The following is an 18,777-nucleotide window of genomic DNA, read 5'->3' on the forward strand; positions in this document are numbered from 1 at the left end:
TTACTCGTCTAAATAATGCAATAACAAGGAACTTTGCTTTTACACATCAATTATACATTTACATAATATATAGTTAATTCCAGAACACATAATCATGTTGCTTAAAATCAGATGAAGCTATTTCCACATTCATAATTGTTCCCACTGTATTGTATACAGCGTGGACAACACATACATCCGGGTCAGTTTCAGGAGCTCTCTTATTGGCTCTTGTCTTGTCGCCGTCGCTCCTCTGATGACGTCTTTCCTGCTTCACCGTAACAGCACGTGTACGGTGTAAGATTAGGAGCTGAGGGGAACAACATCGTCTAAACCTCGACTGTCAGACTCCCTCGTGTGTGCTCCTTATTTTTTTTTCCGGGGAAGGTTTTGCCAACTAAGCCGTCAAAATGGTGAAGCCTCTTTACAAGGGGAGAAGCTCGATAAACAAATCGACGTCGAGCAGCAACCCTGGTGAGCTAAACCCTGTTTGTTTACAGCTAATGCTAACTGTTGCTTACTGGTTCATAGTACGTTTCTTAAAAAAGACATTGATAGTTACCTGTTGTTATTTAAGATATTCACTGACAATACATGTGCAAGTGTTTCAAAACCAAACCCACTATTCAGGTTATGTGAACTATTCTGCTGCTGCTACAGCATTGACGTGAGGCCATTTAAATGGGACACTAAAGTATAACATTTTTAGGAAAGGGCTTGTGTCAATCCAATAAAGTTTCGTCTGCTGTTATTAATGTGTCATAAGATGTCTTCTGAAGCAGCTCTGATGGTCCTTGGACTATTGGATTGTTAAATAAACTGTCTCATATATTTCACAGATCGAGCTAAAGCTGATGGAGGGGGACACTTGAGGGACCGAACGACTATCAAACGTCTGAATATGTACAGACAAAAGCAGAGATGGTAATTGATAGATATTTTCATTATTCTTATATGGGCTGCTGGTTTTCTAAGGGCCGAATAAATATATATATATAATTATATAATATTCACACTGACTGATCTTCTGCCCCCAGTAATAACCGTGGGAAAGTCATCAGACCCTTCCAGTTCCAGTCCACAGTGACTCCAGGGACTGTAGCCAGAGTGGAACCAAACATCAAATGGTTTAGTAAGTGTACTTCCTTACTTTTTGTCTATGTTTTGTATACATAGATATTAAGTATTTGTTTTGCCTCTTTTAAGGGGACCAGCTTAAGATTTGTTGTTTCAAATATTTGTTACAAATTAAGAAAACCTTTTTAATAGCCTGACTATGTTGCCAATATAGAACATATATTTCAAGAGCATAGCAGTTAATGCATGACTGCCCACTCGCACCGGTAGCAAGATATTCTTTATTCACTTGGGTGGTATGCTCATGTTATGAAGTTGCATTTTATCAAGTCATCATACCCCCATAACCTCTGCCACAATATTTCTATATGTGGCATAAAATCCCCAAATAGAAACGTATGTTACTTCTCATGTGGTTTGTTGTCAAGATTGTCTGTTCAGCCCAACTTAACTAGTTCTCTCCCTTTTGTGTTGGCAGTAGAGATGCACGGATGAGGATATCAGTCTAATGCTGACTCAAATAGCTGTATCTGGTCTCTGTGATAATAGGTCTATCTGGTATTGAATAACCTAATAGTAACTACTAACTATAAGTAGTTTAGGGCTGCAACTAACGATTATTCTGATAATCGATTAATCTGTTGATTATTTTTTAGATTAATCGGATAAAAAAAACTAAAACTGTAATTTCAACCCTTTATTCAAAAGGGTTCATACGGTCATGGAAAACCTGGAAACGTCATGGAATTTTTAAATGGCTATTTCCAGGCCTGAAAAAGTAATTTAATAAAATACCAACATTTTTGGAAAGTAATGCAAATGTGTTATATTCAAATGTTAATTTAAACGGTATATATATGGTATGCTTTGGAATTCTCATTGTTAGTTTAAATACTACATCTTCTCACTTTTCCCATGTATACAGAGTTTTAACAAAATGTTTAATCATGGACATTTGGATTAGATTCACTAGCGGAGGAGCAGCTCAGCACTGATTGGCTTTCGCAACTCAGCGTTCTGTCTGCCCTCTCCCTCCACGCCACTATTTGTTTTCCTGCGCCGCTCTGTGCTCAACTCAACTTTTTTGAGACTCCGTGACTGCCGTAATAATTGCGCGACATAACAAATCGACAATGAAATTCGTTGGCAACTATTTTAATAATCGATTTCATCGATTCGTTGTTGCAGCCCTAAAGTAGTTGAACTGTTAATGGTGACATTTGCTTCAATGTGATGGCAGATGTTGGCAGACATCTCTTGATAACCGTATGTTAAATTAATGTGGACTTTTAATCACCAAGTTTGAAATAACCCATCGGAGAGTATAATTTGTAAATAGGGAAACTTATCTGATGAGGGATTGTAAATATGAATTTGAAAAAGAAAATTGGAAATCTGAATTACACATTTTGTATTTTCTGTATCCCAGCAAATACCCGTGTGATCAAGCAGTCCTCCCTCCAGAAGTTCAAAGATGAGATGGGAGCTGTGCAGAAAGATCCATATCGTGTGGTGATGAGACCGAGCAAACTCCCCATGTCCCTCTTGCATGATCGAATCAAAGCTCATGTAAGTATAACATACAGAAAAATCCGTTGACTGTTATTTTATTCTGTACTGTCTATAATGGTCAATTTGTCCCAGGAAGGCTCTCCAAAGGAGATTTGTGTTTGTGTGAATTAACAATTTATAAATTGTATTTAGCGTACACTGGCATAAAAATCCTCATTCTCCGACCCTGAGTGGACTGGCACTGTGCTTGGCTTGGGAGAGTTGCACCCAGTGATGCTTTAACTTTTCCACCCCACAACCAACTCAATTCTGAGTAACATCCAGTTGTTCTTGTTCAACATATTGGGTCTGTTTCACTGGAATGCATTTTCAAAGAACCAAAGAGCCCTGTTGGCAGATAGTCATGCAAGCTGAATCCTTAAAGATAATTGGTTCTGACAACCCTGTAAACCCCCACCTCTCATAGCAGTGTTGCAATAGAGGCATGACTCGTGATGAAAATCACTGGAACACCTAATTAGTCCTGGCAATGGAACCGCTGTTTCACTGGCATGGTAGTTGCATATTTGTTGGTTCTGTTTACTGTATGTATTTGTTCTGTGATTCTGTCTGAAACCTCTGGAATGACTACATCACATCTACGTTATCAACAATTGGTTGTAACACTGACACAAACCTTTTCTCCTGCATCCCATATAGTTTAATACACATCAGCATTGTAGCTCATCAGTTAATCTATTGGTGGCCTCACTTGTTTTCATTCATGCTGTCGATGAAGAGTGGTTGGCCAAACCTTCCAGTCACAAAAGATCCATTCTGACAATTCACACAAGGACACAATAATAATATAACACGTTGAAAAAATAAGTGTGTGTGTAAGTAAGTAAACCTGTGAAGAAGTTTTGTTTATTTAGAATGGCAGAACCATTTAGCTGTTCAAGCATATCATATTGAATTACTTCTTAGAATATGCACCATACCATTATATTATCTGGGTAAACACAAGTTCAGTAAAAACCCGAATGAAGATCTAAGAAACACTTGTCGTCATCTTTAACATATTATAACAATTTGGATCTGTGCTATCATTTGTCTTACTGTTGGTTTAAAAGAAACAGTCCGAGCTGCAATTCTAATCTTTTTCTTTGTTTCTACACCTGCAGAATGCCAAGGTGCACATTCTCGACACGGAAGATTTTAAGACCACATTTGGGCCCAAGGCTCAGAGGAAGAGACCCAATCTCATGGTGGAGGATGTGAAGGACCTCGTAGTAAAGGCTGAGGCTTCAGCCCTGACCTACAGTGAAGAGAAGGACAAAGACCTGGTTACTGAGGACACAGGGGTTCGGTAAGACTCTCAGAAAATATTATAATCAAGCCACTACTGGTTAATTTAATTTAGTCACACAACACATATTTGACTACAACTCAAGAATTTATAATTAATTGCTAATTATGACGATTTCACGCACTAATGCTAGTTTTATTCTCATTTTGCACCAGTGCTGAAGTCCGTGAGGAAATCTTCAAAAAGGGTCAGTCCAAGAGGATCTGGGGAGAACTTTACAAGGTAACGTTTACATCTTTCTCAGCATTGCGTGAATGTAGCGTTGTGGCATGTTCCGGGGTCGTTTTATTTTCTCTTTTTTTTGTGATAGGTGATTGACTCGTCTGATGTCATCATCCAAGTGCTTGATGCCCGTGACCCCATTGGCACGCGCTCCAAGAGCATCGAGGCCTATATGAAAAAGGAGAAATCCTGGAAACATCTGATCTTTGTTCTAAACAAGTGTGACCTCATCCCCGCCTGGGTCACGGTAAGAACAAATGCAACACGTTCATCTTTAGTTTCCATTTCATTGGGAGTGACTGCGTCTATTTTTTCACAGTATGATAATAAAATAATGTCTCGTTGTCTCCACCTAATTTTTAACCAGAAACGCTGGGTAGCTATTTTATCCCAGGAGCACCCCACTCTGGCTTTCCATGCCAGCCTGACCAACTCGTTTGGTAAGGGCTCCCTCATCCAGCTGCTCAGGCAGTTTGGCAAGGTGAGCACAGGATTCAACACATCTTTGTTGCGAACACTGAATTATTCAGAGGACCTTTTTTCTTAATACGTTTGTTATTATTATTTAGATGTGCGGTCAAAACAATCAAAAGACTAGTTATAAAAGCTTAGAGGTGTCATCAAACAACGTGGATGTGGTGTGGCGACAAAAAAAAAAGGTCCCCCCCCCTCCCACCTTTTTCACCCCTCATGAGTTTGCAGGTATGGATATATATATATATCAATGTGTTGAAGTACCGAGACTGGTTCAAATGCATTCAATGGAGTAGGCATTAGATGTTTCTTTAATTCTTTTCTTTGAATAATTCTTTAATCAAATTTGTAAAACCGTTACTACATTATAACATATATCGCTACGCCGACATACAATTAGCTCTACTCTCTAAAAGGAGACCCGAACATGCAATATGACGTCTGACGTTCTGTGGAATGAAACGTGTTTGTGAAAGCGTCAGACTAAAAAGATCGGAACAGGTTTGATATTCAAATTGTATGTTGTTGTTAAATTGAATATTGTTTTTTCAAGAGGCTGTTATGAGAGGCACAGAAAACGTTCCAAAAACAGCCTTCATAGTTCACCTCCTGGGACCGAAATACAAGTTAGCTTGACCTCTCTTTTTAAAAGATTTTGTGAGTTTCTTGTTTACATGAGAAATCCTTGTTCAGATATCTTTGGGTTTGTGTTTTGTATAAAACTACATTGTGGCTCTGGAGAGATGACAAGTTCACTTGGTTTATTGCTAATGGCAACAGAGCCTCATCTTTAATTACCTCCATGAACAGAGGACAGACTGAGGTTGTTGTTGTTGAGGAAACACCACATTCTGACACAGTTGTTTGTCTCCCACAGCTCCACTCAGACAAGAAACAGATCAGTGTTGGTTTCATTGGCTACCCTAATGTGGGAAAGAGCTCAGTCATCAACACACTGCGGTCTAAGAAGGTCTGCAATGTGGCACCCCTCGCCGGAGAAACAAAGGTAAGTTTAATGTCTCCTCTCAGCTATTCAAACAAAATGTAAACATGAGATTCTATGTATGGCAACTCTGAACACGTGTTTAGTAAGCACTGCACTGCAGGGTTCTGTAAAAAAGGATACAGCAAACTTTTTTGAAATCCTTTTTTGTTTTAAAGGAACATTTTGAATTCTAATGGGTAAATGCTGAGTGATCATTGTTGAACATCTCTGAACCTTTTATGCCAAAGAAAAACAAATCTGTATGTTGACACTGTAAGGGCCTATAATAAGGAGTATGAAAAGATCTGACTAGTATTATACACTACTAATAAAAAAGGGATCAAAGCAAAGAAGCAAATGGTATTTTTGCCAACTCTTGTTTCTTTCACACCACATACTGGCTGCACGGCCAGGACCCCCGTTCTTACGTCTGTTCAAATGGAAGTGCGCTTATGTTTTGAAGAACAGTCGCTACAAATCAAGGAATCTCGCCCAGTGTGTCGAAGATGTGACAAGTTTGTAGCATGTGGAGGAAAGAAAGAAAACCATTTTCATAGTTATTGGTCAGATTCAAAACGGGATTTGTTTTTCTCTGCCAAAAGATCATTTTGAAAAAAGTTTGCCACGTTCAAATGTGAACCTTTTTTTTTTTCTTTCTTTTTTAGGTGTGGCAGTACATCACTTTGATGAGGCGCATCTTCCTCATCGACTGTCCTGGTGTTGTCTACCCTTCAGATGACAGTGAAACTGATATTGTCCTGAAAGGAGTGGTAAGTCTCTATTTTTACCTTCGCATTGAAAATGCCAGAAGGTTATGTTTTGATCGCCGTGTATTTATTTATTTATTTATTACCTTCGCATTGAAAATGCCGGAAGGTTATGTTTTGATCGCCGTGTATTTATTTATTTATTTGTATGCGTGTTATTCGCAAATCTCAAAAAGTATTGAACCGAATCGCATGAAATTTGGTGGGATGATTGTTTATTATCCGGGGACCAGTTGATTAGATTTTGGGATCGATCGGGTCAAAGGTCATGAACAGGTCAAAATCTTTCGCAGAACTCAAAAGTATTGAACCGAATCGCATGAAATTTGGTGGGATGATTGTTTATTATCCGGGGACCAGTTGACTAGATTTTGGGATCGATCGGGTCAAAGGTCAAGATCAAAGGTCATGAACAGGTCAAAATGTTCTTGAATCGCATGAAATTTGGTGGGATGATTGGTTATTATCCGGGGACCATTTGATTAGATTTTGGGATCAATCGGGTCAAAGGTCAAGGTCATGGAAAGGTCAAACTCTTTTTTTACCATAGCACGATACATTTTTGTCCAATTGGCATGCAACTAATGCCAAAATGTTCATAATTCAATGCCCAATCTTGTGATATGCGAAGGTATGCGCTCTACCGAGTGCCCATTCTAGTTGTATATATTTCGCTCCTTAAGTTGTGTGATACGTGTGCTCCATTTATTTTTATTTTTTTACAGATCCTAGGTTCAACATTTAGGCCACAGTCATTGCCTCTAACAGGTTGCAGGTCCATACTTTAAACGGCACGCCTTTTTTCTGTTTCCTCACAAAGGTTCAAGTGGAGAAGATCAAGAACCCAGAGGAGCACATTGGGGCAGTACTGGAGCGGGCCAAGCCAGAATACATTCAGAAGACTTACCGCATCCCCAGTTGGAGCTCTCCTGAAGACTTCCTTGAGAAGATGGCATTTCGTACTGGGAAACTTATGAAGGTCCGAATCTTCCTCTTGCTCTTCTTTGCGCATGAACAGGATCTACTTAAAATTACTCTGCCTCAAGTTTTAATCTATTTTATAACAATGTCATAATATAACGGTATAATATCAGTATACCGACAAGTACGAATTTGAATTCCATGTTGTGAAGTGCAACACGAAATCCTTACGTAAAACATCAGGTCTTGTTGTGTCTTCCACTTAAATAGCAAAGTGTATGTGAACCACCAGTATAAATACTTAACTCGAGCAATGTATTCTTGGAATCCTACAGGGTGGTGAGCCAGATATCACGGCAGTCTCCAAAATGGTGTTGAATGATTGGCAGAGAGGACGTATCCCCTTCTTTGTGAAGCCACCTGGGCCTGCGGCGAATCCTGAGGTAAGAGTTTATTCTGTTACGATCGGTGAATACCTTTTTATCTGCACCAACCTGGGCCCTGTGTTAACCTGTGTTTTGTGTCTGTATGTGTGTGTGCTTTTTCTAGCACAAGGCACAATTGCTAGTTGAAGGACCCACAAAGGCAGTTGAGACTGTGCAGGAGGAACAGACGGACAATCCGAATGCCGTCTTGGAGGAACATGAGAAACAGCAGCAGAGAAAGAAGGAGCAGGTCACCAAGATTCTGTCTAATGTGCGACAGAACTTTGGCAAGATCAACGTGGCACCCGAGTTCAACGAGGAAGACTTGGTTCCCGTGGAGATGCCTGAACTGGAGCTGTCTGACTTCTCTGGCTCTGATAGCGAGGAAGACAATGACGAAGAGGAGGGTGGCGAGGGAGATGGGGGAGCTGGGCCCGATGTTGAACCGACTGACGGAAAGACCGAGGACACAACCTCTCAGACTGGCAAAGCAAACGTCAACAAGAGTTCACGGCGGGTGATTCGTGAGCTGGACGAGAAGATCTCCAAGTACAAGCATTTCCTGGACCGGGCCAGGTTCAAACGCTTCTCTGAAATCAGGTTTGTCTCTCTCCTCCAAACCTCACTGAGATATTTCCTTTTGTAACACCCGGCCCATGTAGCTATGGCAGATGTACTATGGGCGGGGTCCTGGGTAATGTTTAAAAGAGGGACGGTGCAGCCAACTGTTTAATATTGCACGCAGCTGAATATTTATTCACAAAACAAAATATGATACCAGTCCCCAATGCAACAAAACCCCACAAAATGTATATAACTCTCTCTCCTTTCTAATGAACCTCAATAATATAACGGGGGGTGCTAGTGAGAGTGTGCTCACTAGCACCCCCACCCCCCCGGTAGACGAAAATTACAGGGTGGCGGGTGGAGACCACCCTGTAATAATGGTAGGGGAAACACTGGACTAGAACGGGCACTCGGTAGAGCGCATACCTTCGCATATCACAAGATTGGGCATTGAATTATGATTCATTTTCTCCTGGGGTAGACTAATACATGTCAGGCTAAATGCTAATCGCGATAAGCTACAATACTTATGTAACATGTAGTCACTGGGTATCATACAACAAACACACTGATCTTTAGCTGGTGTCGATCAATACAGGTGCTAACTCTTCATCAGCCCTTAGTTGTCCCACAATTACTTTCAAGCAGCTCAACAGCTGTTGCTGTCACCTATTTCACAACAATACCTCTGCTTAGGCCACGCCCCTCCACCTGACAGTGAGGCCGGATTGGCTGTTGGTCTCACACACCAGGAAATAATGACAACAGATCACTAAATCAATTGGAAAACCCAAATCTTATTGTAGACGGGGCTACATTATTATATATATATATATACATTATATTATCATCTATCTTATCAAAATATATTATCAGGGCTACATTTTGTTTTGCCCCAAATTATTGTATCCAGTAACGTAATATGAAGTTGTAAGGCAGAGAGATGCCACGCGTTGTATGTGGTCCGTGCTAACCAGCATTTAAATCCCCTAAAGATGAGCGCCCTTTTTAAAATGCATCTCTAACCGGTGGCCTGTTTCCATAACTTCTCCATGGCTTTGTGTTCTCTAATCTCTCGTTGAATTCAAGCCCACACAAGTCAAGAACTACCTGCATAGATAATCACTGTTCGTTACTACAGTATCACAACCATGTGCTATGTTAGGAATTTATTTACTTCTGTTTTTCTTTGCACAGGATACCCAAGGCGCTGTCCGACAAAGCGCTCACGGACATCAAGACCAAACAAGCGGCGGCGGCGGCAGCAAAGGAATCACAGAAAAAAGGTAGTCGACATGTTTGTCATGACTTTGTATGGTGCGTATGGTAGAATGGACTTTTTGGAAGATGGAGCAGACCTGATTAGGGTTCCAACTAAAGAAACTAAATGTAAAGCACACAAGCATGCCATCTTACTGACATGATGATGATGATGTATTTCCCCAAGTTTGACACATTTAATAATTAATAGTGATTAGTGTGGTATTTGCCTGTAGCCTCACAGAATGGGTTGATCAGGTTGACATTTGAGATCCAGCCAAGCACTGAATCACATGTCACTCTGTTTGGATTCAGATGCAAACCAGAAGAGCAAAAAGAGGAAAGCTGAGGATGACGAGGAGTCCACCCCATCCCACAGACTGACGTCAAAACAGGTATGCAGTGTTTCTCCTCCCACGTCAAACGGATCTCTCTCGTGTCGACGTGTTTGATCAACTTCTGTTACTTTTATTAAGTACATTGTAGATTTTTAAAATGTATATAGTGGACTTTATTTACAGGAATGAAATGGAGAAGCTCATGATTTCCCTCCGTTCTCTTTATCAATCTACAGAGAAGAGCAATGGACCGTGCGCAGAAGGTCAAGAAAGTCGGCGCACGCTATTACGAAACGCACAACGTGAAGAACAAGAACAAGAACAGAAGGATCCCCGTCTCAGCCACAGCAGGCCAAAAGGCCAAAAGACCAAAGCACTAGACTGGAGTCGTAAAATACAATAAATCGATGGAATAAATCTTTTTTGAAACTTTCCAAAAAGGCCACACTTGTATTGATAGTCCGCATTCCATCTTCTATCAACTCTACGCTAAGTGTTAAATGGTCTTTATCAAGTGGCCACTTCATGCCTTATCTTGACCTTGTGTCCCTCTGGGAAAAGGACATTTTTATCTTTCCTTTTTAACTTTCTTTTCCCCTTCAACCGAGGACTGTTTTTGAATGACATTTAATTCATCATTTACAGGTGTAAAGCTCTCTTGGTGTTCAAGAGAGAGGTACCGTTTTGGTTCACTGTACTCGTCATGCCATGCTATAATAAAAAACTTGTTAATTGGGTCATAGGTTCTAATTGCAAAGAAAAGTCATTAAAAATGTAATAAATACATACATATTATTATGAGGCTTTATAAAGTGTAACCGAATACATAAAGCGGCATAATACTTATTCAAAACTGACTGATTAGCATAAAATATATGATCAACACAGATATTAATTTATATGTATTGCTTTTATCTGTACTGTTGGCAGACATGGCGAGATGCAAACTGTCAGTGGACGAGCAAAGAAAAAGAAGACAGAGAATAGACAGTGATTCAGACAGCAGAAGGGACAATCTAGAGAAGAGGAGACAAAGGTGGAAGAACAAGGTCCAAAACAAAAAAATCAGAAAAATAGGAGAATTAGGACCAAGGGAACAGAGGCACTGCAGGAAGTATTGGAGGAAAGCTCAGAAAAGGTCAAGAAGGTCAAGGCAGGAAGTTGACACCCCTCCAGATAGTCCACTAGTGCAGAGTATGGAGGAGCCCACTGTTTGGCCTGTTTATGTTATGCGTGCCATTTCTCTAGTCTAAATGAATGGTCTCGTAGCACACACACACTCAGAGGATTCTGGATCCTGCATAGTTCATTGACTTTGCTAATAAGTTTTAAGTTTGTCCTTAAACAGTTAAATGCACTTATAATCCAAGCATAGAGGGACTGAAAACACATGAATTTCTCGTGTGCTTTTGTCTTTTAAAAAAAAATGCCTTTTACTTCTGTTCATTTTATTAAGTTAATTCACTAAAACATTGCATGGACTACATGCAGTGGTGTCTTAACTGCATATAACCACGGATTAAATATGTTACATTTTAAAAATAAATAACAAAATTAAGGTTTTTTTCCTCAACTGAAAACTAATAAAAAAGGGAATACAATGTTTTTTATCACTTAACCATCAATATTTAACTAGGAGTAGGCACACTATTATTAGATATGTAAATAATTAAAAGTGTCACTGAATCATTTAAATTAAAATAAAATGATTTCTAATGCATCAGATGGAGTTGACAAATGTCACCACACAAATTGGATAAACGTCATTATGTATAAAAAGTGATTTTATAAAAACTTGTTCCTTTACAGGGTTTGTTAGGTCAGACCTGTGTTTATAAGAAAATCAATTCCAAATGAATGTGCTGCCCATTTGAGTTTTTTAGGTTTCAAAAGTAGTTTTGTCCCTTATCTCAAGAATCAGTGACATACATACAGCGATGGAGCCGGCGAGTCTGTGATTATCATCGGACATGAACACACGCACCTCCCTCCCCAACCTCCTCAGGCCATGCATACACTACCAGCTGTCCCAAAGCCTTAGACCACACATTGCAGCAGCACTACTACTAATTCTCGAAAAAACAGCCATATATTGATAATAAAGGCACAGCAAAAAGTCTCTACAGCTTTCACCGGAAACTAAAAACACATCTTTTCCAACTATATCTGGATTAAAACAGAGATTAGCACTTCAGTGGCACTTAAATAGCTCTTATTGTGGTACTTTTGTCGTTCGACTATGTTGAGGAAATGTTACTTTCTGTATTCTTGTTGTTCTTAGTTTGTACTCTAGGTTGATGCACTTATTGTAAGTCGCTTTGGATAAAAGCGTCTGCTAAATGACATGTAATGTAATGTAATAAAAGGACTTATAAAAGACTAATACAACAACACATACAAACCACAAACACATTTTAAAACTTTTATTTAATATTCCAGATACGTTTGTCAGTGGACATTAACACAAGGGCCCCCTCCTCCTCCTCCTCCTCCTCCTCCCAACTCCTCAGGTCATGCAGACACTGTCTTTCCCACAAATATTTGGCCACACACTCCTGCAACACTACTAATTCTCGAAAAACAGCCATATATTGATAATAAAGGCACAGCAAAAAGGACTTATAAAAGACTAAAACAACCCATACAAATAACATACACATTTTAACACTTTTATTTAATAATCTTTTTTAATTAAAATTTGTAAAAATTTACATTTAATTTGCATACCACGCCCCCATATGTGCACGTGCACATTAGTGCATTTGTGGGGGCTGTAAAGTGTATACTACTCCCGTTTTTGTTTGGCGAAATTACTTCTTTGATGAAATGATCGATAGCATTTGGTCCTGAACAGGAAGACAAACATAAAAATCTTAAGATGACAAAGCTGCGATTGGTTCTGAATCTTAAAATAATGATTTGTTTTACTAAAAAGAAACATCACCTTCAGCTGCTGGTTTGCTTTCTTCAGGAACTGAATCTCTTCAGTATTCTTCTTTTCCTCCAACTGTCGCTTTTCATTTTCTCTCTTTATTATATTATCATGGTTGGCTCCGTCGTCCATCATTTGCTGCTTTATGGCTTGATTCTCCTTTTCCAGATCAGAATTCTAGGCATAACAAAAGAAAAACTTGTAAGTAAATTATGCAAAGATCACTTCCACCATCCTTATTTTACAGAGACAATGGTGCTCTCTGCTGGATGCCTTACTGAAAAACAGTTCATCAATATACAAGACTGTCTCAGAAAATTAGAATATTGTGATAAAGTTCTTTATTTTCTGTAATGCAATTAAAAAAACAAAAATGTCATGCATTCTGGATTCATTACAAATCAACTGAAATATTGCAAGCCTTTTATTCTTTTAATATTGCTGATTATGGCTTACAGCTTAAGAAAACTCTAAAATCCTATCTCATAAAATTTGAATATTTCCTCAGACCAAGTAAAAAAAAGATTTATAACAGCAAAACAAAATCAAACATTAGAAAATGTGTTTCCAGGTGTTTGAGTTAATACGATTCATAATTATGATTTGTTTAATACCCTACTAGTATATTTTTTCATGATATTCTAATATTTAGAAATAGGATATTTGAGTTTTCTTAAACTGTAAGCCATAATCAGCAATATTAAAAGAATAAAAGGCTTGCAATATTTCAGTTGATTTGTAATGAATCCAGAATGCATGACATTTTTGTTTCTTTAATTGCATTACAGAAAATAAAGAACTTTATCACAATATTCTAATTTTCTGAGACAGTCCTGTATACCTATGCTTTGGATGATAAACATTAACAAAAAAACTGTTATCCATTAAGTGTTGCAAAAATGTAAGCTGTTGGGTCCTCGTACCCCTTATGCAGTTTAGTTGTTGCCAGTCATAATAAATGACTAAATGCCCTTACAATTTTCTCCATGTCAGTCTTGCCCTGTTCAGCCCTCAGAGCCTTCCTCATTCCAAAAGCCATGCTGCTCTCATACAGTGTCTGGTAGGCATCAATAGTCATTTGAATCTCATCTCTGACCCTCAGCAACACCAGACCCCTCTCAGTGCAGTTGATGGTCACCTGTCTGAGCAGCTCATCTGAAATAGAAAATTAGGACAACTAAGCTAATGTTGATGTGGGTAGAAACTGTGCTTTCATTGAAAAATAGGAACATGGTTCAGTCATAAAAAACAAAAAAATATCAATCCAGCTATATTGATCCCAAAACAAACTGTAATACATGTCTTTAAACTCTGTATGTATCCTGGATGTATAAGTCGGTGCATTGATCCGTCATTGCACCACAGCGATCACCAGCATCTTCGCCTCCGCCTTACCAAAGCACTGGGAATATATTTCCCTGCGGATGTGACAGATTCCTGTTTCTTTGGCCTGTTTTTGCGCCAGCTTTTTGTCCAGCAGTTCCTCAAGTTGAATCACGGCTGTTCTGGTACACGGTGCACTCGACACTTGCTGCATCCACAGTTGGTTTCCCTCCATCCATTCCCTGCAGTGGCAGACGTTGAGAGTGTGTGGTAATTGTACTTTTTGAATGATATATTGTTGATGGTGGGAGCTCTACCTGGGTGGAAGGAGGGAGTTCAGCATCTTTTGATTTTCCTGCCTGGAAGCATCAGGTGCTGATTTTGGCTTCGGAGGAGGTGGGACAGGGAGACACCCAGAGTGTTCAGGCTGCTGGGTGCTTACTTTCAAACCACGTTCCTGTCGTGAAAATAAGTTTATTTAACACATTATATATTGCATGTCCTTTGCATCACCTGTCCTAATAAAAGTATATACGTTTTAAATAATGGCTGATAGGCCTACCGTTTTCATACACTGCATTGTAATTCACTTACATTGACAGACCTGTGTGAGTGCATTACATCCAAGCAGGGCCGGGTATAAGAAAGGACAGTAAGCTAGTAACAGTAGTTGGGCCTAACAACACCCTTCAGCATGACATAATTGACGAGACAGCACGAGCTAGCTGTTACCTCTCGTACCTGATAGCTTAAATAAACATACATGACTCATGACTTTAAGCTCTTTAAGTATATTATGTTTTCCACTAACTGTTTGTGAATCGTTTATAAATACTCTTTGATTGTGTATTGATGTCCTGTATTCTTCCTCCCTGTTTGCCACAAAGAGCCAGCGTTTACTACTTGTTAACTAACTTACTCTTTCGTACTTTGTAAACTCACCTTAAATGATTTCCGGTCGATGCTGATCGAAACAGGAGAATCGTATTTCAGGAGAGACTCGGTCGGTGTCGCCATTGTTAGTTCTCTGCTAGGATTATAAAGCTGGATTTGAGGTGAAGTTACACGAATACCGATGTGCTTTATTAATGAAAAGTTTGAGTTGTCATGGTAACATCATCTCGGTGTACCATTTCCAGTGGTCCGAGTGGAGTCGACGGTTTTTTTTCTGTTCATTTTCTTGACGTGTTAAATATATATAAAATAATCAACACGAGGAAACAGCTGAAGGGATTCTGGGTTTCCATAGTTTCCTTTTACGTCTTAAATGTGCCCAAGGATTTTTAATGGAAATGTTTTCTAAACACCAGCTTCATTCAACATACCGTAAAGGGGACTCATTGACACGGAACCTTAGGGGGAAGTTGGTTGTGTCCGTGGTAACAGAGTTTATCGGCGTACCACAGGAAGCGGAAGTGAACACAACAGTCGAAGTTTTGTAATCGCGACTTGGCTTTTGTTTTTAAACGTCCTTTCGGTTGGACGGCGATGTGCGTTTAGCTAAATATCTCTTATATTTTGAGACGTATGTTAGAATGACCAAAGAAAAGCGTCACAGGAGAAGGGAGTCATCGGAGCGGGAGCCCAAAGTGAAGATAAAGCAGGAGCAAGTGAGCCCGGTTAGGCCACAGACATCACGCCGCTCGAGGTCCAGATCCAGCGGCAACTCCAGTCCACAGAGGAGAAGAGCGAGCAGGTATGTTGGAACAATAGTCACCATATGACTTAGTTTTCACCACGTGCTTTTAGTTATGCTGTGTTTTTTAAAAACTTTGACGGACACAAGAAATGCGTTGGTCCTTGACTTGACTCTTTCGCAGCTTAAAAAAATAAATAAGTATTTTGTCCGGTAACTTAGTCTTTTTATAAACCCAGCTCGGCGTACAAAACCCGAATGAAAACGTGAGCCGCGACTAACCCTCGTTTGTTGCGTTCTTCGTGTAGATCGCCCGCCAGGACGAAAGACCGTTCACCAGGTCGGAGAGAGACTTCTCCAGTCAGACGAGGCAGCAGATCTCCCAGAAACAGAAGAGGTCGCTTGCCCACACATAGCGGCGCTGATGTCAAGATAAAGGGGGTGATTACGTGTTTAATAGAGATTGAAAAGTGATTGTTATATGTACCTCACACTGCTGCTGGAATGACATAATGTTAGGTTGTGAGCCTTTTTGATACAGGTATTATAATGGCTACTGGCTTCTAATGATAACCAGTCGCATAGTGTGCACAACGGTACCATAACATGCCAATTCACGGCTTTGGAAAAAAGTCTCATAATTAGCCATCTTAACTAAGTGGTGGTGTATGTCAATGTGATGTTATAAGTGGCATATGCCAGTAGAAAAACAGTCGTCGGTGTCAAATGCCAGCGACAGTGATGACATAACGATGGCCACACCTATGAAGTTATATTTGTTTCTTTATTACACAAACAAACAAAAAGGTTTTTTGATAGCAAATTTCTCGTTTAAAAGTAAAAAATACATAAACTGAAAATAAATGGCGTTCGATTTGCTTGTAAAACTAGAAATGTGGTCCCAAAAAAGCTACAAGTTGAGTTTGGACGCTGCTGAATGGTGGATCCACCAATAGAAACTCCTGGCGCATTCAGCAGCGTATCCACTATGTCCAAACTCGTAGTTTTTTTTTGTTGAGAGCAAATATTTTTGATTTGCAGCCAAAACGCCTAGTTTCGCACAAATCTACCGTCATACACTCCGACTGAATACAGAATATGTATGGGAATGCCTCTAAACCACCGTAACCGCAAGCGTGTCCTGGACTAATGCTCATCTTCTTACCAAAACTCTTCCAGGAGCGGGAGGAGCATCGGGCTGGTGGCGATGAGCGGCGGAGAAGAAACGATCAGCCAGAGGAGCGGCGGAGCAGGTGGGAATCTGACAGGCCGCGGGAGAGAGAGAGCGGCAGAGACCGACCGAGAGAGCGAGGCGCACTCGCCTCTCAGCAAGCTGAAAGACGGCAGCACGATGAGCAGCGCAGAGAAAACCGCCAGCAGCGCGAAGAAAATCAAGAACCAGACATGGGCGAGTCCGAAGGAAGGATTGAGCCACCTGTTCAGAAAGAGAAGCCCAACTTTGGGCTGTCGGGCGCCCTAACCGAAGACACAAACACATTCCGGGGGGTGGTGATCAAGTACAATGAGCCAGCCGAGGCTCGCATTCCGAAGCGCAGATGGCGGCTGTACCCGTTCAAGAATGACGAGCCCCTTCCCGTCATGTACATTCACAGACAGAGTGCCTATTTGTTGGGGCGTGAGCGCAAAATTGCTGATATCCCCATTGACCACCCATCCTGCTCCAAGCAACATGCAGTTTTCCAATATCGGTAAGAAAAACATTTGTCAGCTGCTGTGTTATATTTTGCTGTGATTCAGAAAAGCTCAACTTCAATCCGCCTGATTTGGACAAAATTCCACTCCATGTTGTGTTACACCGAGATGATTTTGTTGCTGTGTCAGTAACACTTTCTGTCTCCGTCTGTGTTTCTGTAGACTGATGGCGTTTACGCGTGACAACGGCACCAGTGGTCGCAGGGTAAGGCCGTACATCATTGACCTGGGTTCCGGCAACGGCACCTACCTGAACAATCAGCGCATCGAAGCCCAGCGCTATTACGAGCTCAAAGAAAAAGACGTGATCAAGTTTGGCTTCAGCAGCCGCGAGTACGTCCTCCTGCATGAGTTTTCAGATACAAGCGAGGTCGACGTCAAGGGGGAAGAGGACGACGACGAGGGTCTCGATGAGTAAATTGTTCCCGCGACGTATCCCCAAGTAGCTTCAGATTTTACAATATCATAATCAATGTTGAACAAATAGCGGTGGGGAATTGAACACGTAATGGAACTGGTAAATGTGCGACTTTATTACAATGATGGAACGAGGCTGGTTTGTATATTCTGTAATTACTGAACTGTTGCTTAAACCTGCCACAAATGTCTCAAAGAACACTTCCTACTCTCAGGTTGATTGTCTAAAGTCTGTGTGACGCATGACTGATCGCACGTCCGACAGGGCTCACAATACAGTGCTCAATACAGTGCTCGGTGCCAGATAACGATCTTGCTAAATACAATAGTTAATTATATATTTTTGGATCACAGCACTCAGTACAAAGTTTAGCAGAAGATTACTCTCTTTATGTTCCAGCTGTCTGTCAATGTACGATATGTGGAATGTGAATCGCATATTGTCAGTAAAACATTACACACATACAACTTGTAATGACATTGCCCTTTTCTTTTTTTGCTTTTGTAGTGCAGGAACAAAAAATGTTGATGCTGTTTTGTGTTTCCTTGCACCAACGCTGTGTGTATTTACAGACTTCCCCTTTTTTATTTGTGTCTGTTTGGAAGCCGACAGCATTCAGTCAATTTTCATTCATGTACTGTAAATAAAGACAGCGGAAATTTGGATTGGACTCAAGAGTTTTAATGTAGGCACGTCATCAGAGCTTTGTGTACACGTTTTTTTGGGTTTATTTTTACATTTTTCTATTACAGATGAATAAAAATGTTAAATTTATGCATTGCATGTTTTTATTTACTGGACACATTTATACATCTTTGATGCTACTTTTTTGTTGTATTTGGTTTAACTCGGCTGGCCTTTAGTGTGCATAAGGCCTCCA

General features: G+C 40.2%; 3 protein-coding genes across 4 annotated transcripts; 2 read left to right on the forward strand and 1 right to left on the reverse strand.

Moving 5' to 3' along the window:
• The first annotated feature begins 272 nt into the window (after nucleotides 1-272).
• gnl2 (guanine nucleotide binding protein-like 2 (nucleolar)) lies at nucleotides 273-10,612 on the forward strand. The gene is made up of 16 exons (XM_056444921.1): nucleotides 273-453; nucleotides 819-903; nucleotides 1,017-1,111; nucleotides 2,486-2,625; nucleotides 3,732-3,916; nucleotides 4,072-4,138; nucleotides 4,227-4,385; nucleotides 4,506-4,619; nucleotides 5,490-5,618; nucleotides 6,263-6,367; nucleotides 7,185-7,343; nucleotides 7,621-7,728; nucleotides 7,835-8,310; nucleotides 9,475-9,563; nucleotides 9,853-9,932; nucleotides 10,112-10,612. The coding sequence occupies exons 1-16, from the start codon at nucleotides 390-392 to the stop codon at nucleotides 10,253-10,255; spliced, it is 2,199 nt and encodes a 732-aa protein (XP_056300896.1). The 5' UTR covers nucleotides 273-389; the 3' UTR covers nucleotides 10,256-10,612.
• Nucleotides 10,613-12,289: 1,677 nt separating this feature from the next.
• dnali1 (dynein, axonemal, light intermediate chain 1) lies at nucleotides 12,290-16,097 on the reverse strand. 2 transcript variants are annotated; one of them, XM_056445012.1, is made up of 7 exons: nucleotides 16,049-16,097; nucleotides 15,073-15,157; nucleotides 14,448-14,587; nucleotides 14,203-14,372; nucleotides 13,784-13,962; nucleotides 12,820-12,984; nucleotides 12,290-12,721 (listed from the first exon to the last, which is right to left on the reverse strand). In XM_056445012.1, the coding sequence occupies exons 2-7, from the start codon at nucleotides 15,145-15,147 to the stop codon at nucleotides 12,686-12,688; spliced, it is 765 nt and encodes a 254-aa protein (XP_056300987.1). In that variant the 5' UTR covers nucleotides 15,148-15,157; nucleotides 16,049-16,097; the 3' UTR covers nucleotides 12,290-12,685. The 2 variants fall into 2 exon arrangements, with proteins under 2 accessions (XP_056300987.1, XP_056300986.1); XM_056445011.1 differs by having other exon boundaries at nucleotides 15,073-15,160; nucleotides 16,049-16,077.
• On the forward strand, nucleotides 15,552-18,560 carry snip1 (Smad nuclear interacting protein). The gene is made up of 4 exons (XM_056445010.1): nucleotides 15,552-15,826; nucleotides 16,075-16,207; nucleotides 16,946-17,475; nucleotides 17,642-18,560. Exons 1-4 carry the CDS (start codon nucleotides 15,666-15,668, stop codon nucleotides 17,895-17,897), a joined length of 1,080 nt encoding a protein of 359 aa, XP_056300985.1. The 5' UTR covers nucleotides 15,552-15,665; the 3' UTR covers nucleotides 17,898-18,560.
• The last annotated feature ends 217 nt before the right edge of the window (nucleotides 18,561-18,777 follow it).

Source organism: Pseudoliparis swirei, chromosome 22, assembly GCF_029220125.1.
Source record: "Pseudoliparis swirei isolate HS2019 ecotype Mariana Trench chromosome 22, NWPU_hadal_v1, whole genome shotgun sequence".
NCBI lineage: Eukaryota > Metazoa > Chordata > Actinopteri > Perciformes > Liparidae > Pseudoliparis > Pseudoliparis swirei.

What these genes read in the sequence shown, in the direction of transcription:
- gnl2 (XM_056444921.1), top strand. Translation starts at nt 390, where the DNA reads ATGGTGAAGCCTCTTTACAAGGGGAGAAGCTCGATAAACAAATCGACG. An exon ending in ATGATCGAATCAAAGCTCAT is followed by an intron (nt 2,626 to 3,731) that starts GTAAGTATAACA and finishes CTACACCTGCAG; the next exon opens with AATGCCAAGGTGCACATTCT. An exon ending in TCATCCCCGCCTGGGTCACG is followed by an intron (nt 4,386 to 4,505) that starts GTAAGAACAAAT and finishes ATTTTTAACCAG; the next exon opens with AAACGCTGGGTAGCTATTTT.
- dnali1 (XM_056445012.1), bottom strand. Translation starts at nt 15,147, where the DNA reads ATGGCGACACCGACCGAGTCTCTCCTGAAATACGATTCTCCTGTTTCG. An exon ending in TCGACCGGAAATCATTTAAG is followed by an intron (nt 14,588 to 15,072) that starts GTGAGTTTACAA and finishes TTTTCACGACAG; the next exon opens with GAACGTGGTTTGAAAGTAAG. An exon ending in AACTCCCTCCTTCCACCCAG is followed by an intron (nt 14,373 to 14,447) that starts GTAGAGCTCCCA and finishes CTGCCACTGCAG; the next exon opens with GGAATGGATGGAGGGAAACC.
- snip1 (XM_056445010.1), top strand. Translation starts at nt 15,666, where the DNA reads ATGACCAAAGAAAAGCGTCACAGGAGAAGGGAGTCATCGGAGCGGGAG. An exon ending in CAGAGGAGAAGAGCGAGCAG is followed by an intron (nt 15,827 to 16,074) that starts GTATGTTGGAAC and finishes TTCTTCGTGTAG; the next exon opens with ATCGCCCGCCAGGACGAAAG. An exon ending in CATGCAGTTTTCCAATATCG is followed by an intron (nt 17,476 to 17,641) that starts GTAAGAAAAACA and finishes GTGTTTCTGTAG; the next exon opens with ACTGATGGCGTTTACGCGTG.